We start from the raw sequence: 3,076 nt of genomic DNA on the forward strand, positions 1-3,076 counted from the left end.
CACCTGATTCAACTCATTAGCTCATTAAAAGAAACTCCAGGACCTGAAATGGGTGTGTCAGATAAGGGAGACATACAAAATGTGCAGTGTTGGGGGGCGCCCAGGACCAAGGTTGAGAAACACTGTAATACATGAATGGCACTCTTTCTTGTTAAAGTGGAGTAATACTTGTCAGATGAGAGACTGGAAATGCAAGAGCTTTAATCATACAGAGCAACAATGAACAAAGAACTCAAGCAAGCGCTGTTTACTCGTGACTTTTGTCGACTTGGGCAACATAGTTTGGTAAACAGTGCCCCGTTTGTTACATCTGCTTATGTACTGCTGACGTTAGCTTGTGTAGGCAGCACATTTCTCCAAACTTGTTTTTCCATGCATTTTCTCCTGTGAAATAATTGTAGTTTCATTTTCTTCACAGCATGGCTAGTTGCGGCGAGGTTAATCTTTCCATGGACATGGGCAACATAGTTTGGTAAACAGTGCCCCATTTGTTACATCTGCTTATGTACTGCTGACGTTAGCTTGTGTAGGCAGCACATTTCTCCAAACTTGTTTTTCCATGCATTTTCTCCTGTGAAATAATTGTAGTTTCATTTTCTTCACAGCATGGCTAGTTGCGGCGAGGTTAATCTTTCCATGGACTCCCTGACTTCAGGCAAGAAGGTGAGTGGGGAGTCTGTGACGGAGGGAAGTCCATCCCCTTCGTCTCCTTCGCTGCCCATTCCTGAGTGTGCAATCTGCCTGCAGAGCTGCGTCCATCCCGTACGCCTGCCATGCCTACATATTTTCTGCTTCCTATGCGTAAAAGGAGCTTCCTGGCACAGCAAACGCTGCGCCCTCTGTAGAGGGGAGGTGCCCGAGGACTTCCTGGAGCGTCCCACTTTGCTCTCGCCTGAAGAGCTGAAGGCTTCGGCGACAGGCGGACGTGGTACGGGGACTGGTGGCCACGCGTGGTACTACGAGGGGCGTAACGGATGGTGGCAGTACGACGAGCGGACTAGCCGAGAGCTAGAGGACGCCTTCAACAAGGGCAAGAAGAGCGCCGAGATGCTGATCGCCGGCTTCCTGTACGTGGCCGACTTGGAGAACATGGTGCAGTACAGGAGGAATGAACACGGCCGCAGGCGGAGGATGAAGAGGGATGTGGTGGATATCCCTAAGAAAGGTGTGGCCGGATTAAGACTCGATCCAGATCCCAATCCCAGTCCTGCAGCGGGAACAGCTCCTGCAGCACCCGCAGTTGCGGATTTAAGCGGAAGCATTGATGGTGCCACAGCGGAGCGAGAGAGTTCAGCAGATGGAGCGGACACTGGAGTCAGCGGAGGACGTCCTCAAGGCATCTTTGCTTCTGCTCCCGTAAGGCCGCCAACTGTCTTGGGTGGTCACCTGACCAGCCCTGCTTCCTCCAGTGATATTCAGCTTGTACAGGCTCTCTCCCAACTCAATATGAACCCCGCTGAGCAAGAACCGGAAGAGGAAGATGCAGACGACGAAGACGATTCGGCCGCTCCGGACCCATCGGGGTACGAATCAGAGTCTGGCACGAGCGAGGATGAAGATGAGCAGGCTGGGGACGAAGGTGAAGATGAGCACACAGAAGGCTCCCAGGGTAGGCATAGACTGCATCAGTTGGACAGACCGTCCCCTGGTGGTGGCCCTGCGCATAGCGGCGATCGCTCGGGGTCCCCCGACGGTCAGTGCACCGTTACAAAGGTCTGACCGCAGCACAACTACAGAACTCCTACCCAACTCCCACAACCGCTGGGTATTTCTAACCAATCTCTGAAATGCAAAAAATTAAAGAATAAACCTTTCAAATCATTGAAACACGGTCTTAAATAAGGTTGGAGGCTAGGGACGGATGGTTTTAGTGTAAGAATAGTGCTTGTCTCTTTCAGTCTTAGAGGACTGTACCAGGGCTGTACTCTTTAATGGAAATTACAGGCAAAACTACAATAAACTTGCTTTTATGATGCCTAGAATACTGTAAATTGGTCCAGCCATTACACTTTCATTTGCATTCTTGTAATAGAAAATAAAAGTTCACAATAAAAAAACAACTTTTAACCCTGAAATTAAAAGAAAGAGTATAAAATATAAATTTGCACAAGCCTATTTTTAACCTTATATGACCATTGAGATTTTTGTGTTTTTATAACAAATTAGCACATTTCATCCTAAATTCTCATTACTCTAATGCATTTGTTTTATTAGTTATTAATCTCAATGCTGATTTTCACTTGTTTCTTATTACTGTGATACTGAGATTTGTGTAAAAATTTTATTTATTATATTGCATTAATGAGAATTTAGGTGGGGACATTTGCTTAATTGTGCACAATGCAAAGAAATCTTAATGATCTACAATACAGGCTTCATTTCATCATGTATTAAAAAAAAAAAAAAAAAATTATTTTGATTTTGAGGTGAAATTCGACCCAAACATGTTCTTGAGATTCCTGTTTTCCTGTCCTGAGATTTAATTACATCTAGCATGGCTCAACACCATTATCCAGTGGTTATGGAGTCATACAGTAATGAAGTTAAAATCTTTTCGTAAAAATATGCCATATCAACTTTTACCCTAAGGCGTCTGCAATGCCATCAAAAAACAATTGCTAAAATAAAATTGCATCTCTTGGTAGGAAGTCCATATATATTGTGTCTTTACTAGTTTTATTGTTTTGAATATCACAATTATGCTGTAGATCAAAATGCCTGACTATATTTTGCGAACAGTATTTTCATGGAAATGTAAAACATTTTGTAAATCACCACCTGGTACAGAGCCTTCTAGATCTTCAACAAGAAAGCGTCAGTTTTTTTTTTTTTTTGGGTGAAATGACAAACATTAGATGCAAAACCAGCATAATTTCAAATACAAAACCTAACGAGAAAATAATTTATTGTAGTTTTGCCAAGGATTCCTCTTTAGCACGCTCTAGTCATTAGAAAACCTTTAGTCATCTTACATTTACTACTTCTAGTGTTTCATGGCGTGAGGTTTAAAACACTTTAACGGTGTGTGTGTGCATTTGCGTTTGTTTTAAGCAACTTGTCTTTTATTCTTCTGTCT

At 43.5% G+C, this 3,076-nt stretch overlaps 1 protein-coding gene across 2 annotated transcripts in view; it reads left to right on the forward strand.

Annotated features, from left to right (window-relative positions):
• rnf146 (ring finger protein 146) overlaps positions 1-2,392 on the forward strand; it is a 5,050-nt gene extending 2,658 nt beyond the window's left edge. Inside the window, exon 2 of one of the 2 annotated variants that reach the window (XR_001641303.1) lies at positions 419-455. Coding sequence is in view for 1 of the 2 variants with exons in the window: in XM_016567606.1 (XP_016423092.1) it covers positions 607-1,719 (1,113 nt within the window). In the remaining variant the exon portion in view is untranslated. Of the gene's footprint in view, positions 1-418; positions 456-605 lie in introns of those variants that run through there. The other variant, XM_016567606.1, reaches the window with a different exon arrangement.
• The last annotated feature ends 684 nt before the right edge of the window (positions 2,393-3,076 follow it).

The sequence above is a fragment of the Sinocyclocheilus rhinocerous genome, unplaced genomic scaffold (genome assembly GCF_001515625.1).
Source record: "Sinocyclocheilus rhinocerous isolate Xijiao unplaced genomic scaffold, SAMN03320098_v1.1 scaffold2126, whole genome shotgun sequence".
In the NCBI taxonomy this organism is placed as follows: domain Eukaryota; kingdom Metazoa; phylum Chordata; class Actinopteri; order Cypriniformes; family Cyprinidae; genus Sinocyclocheilus; species Sinocyclocheilus rhinocerous.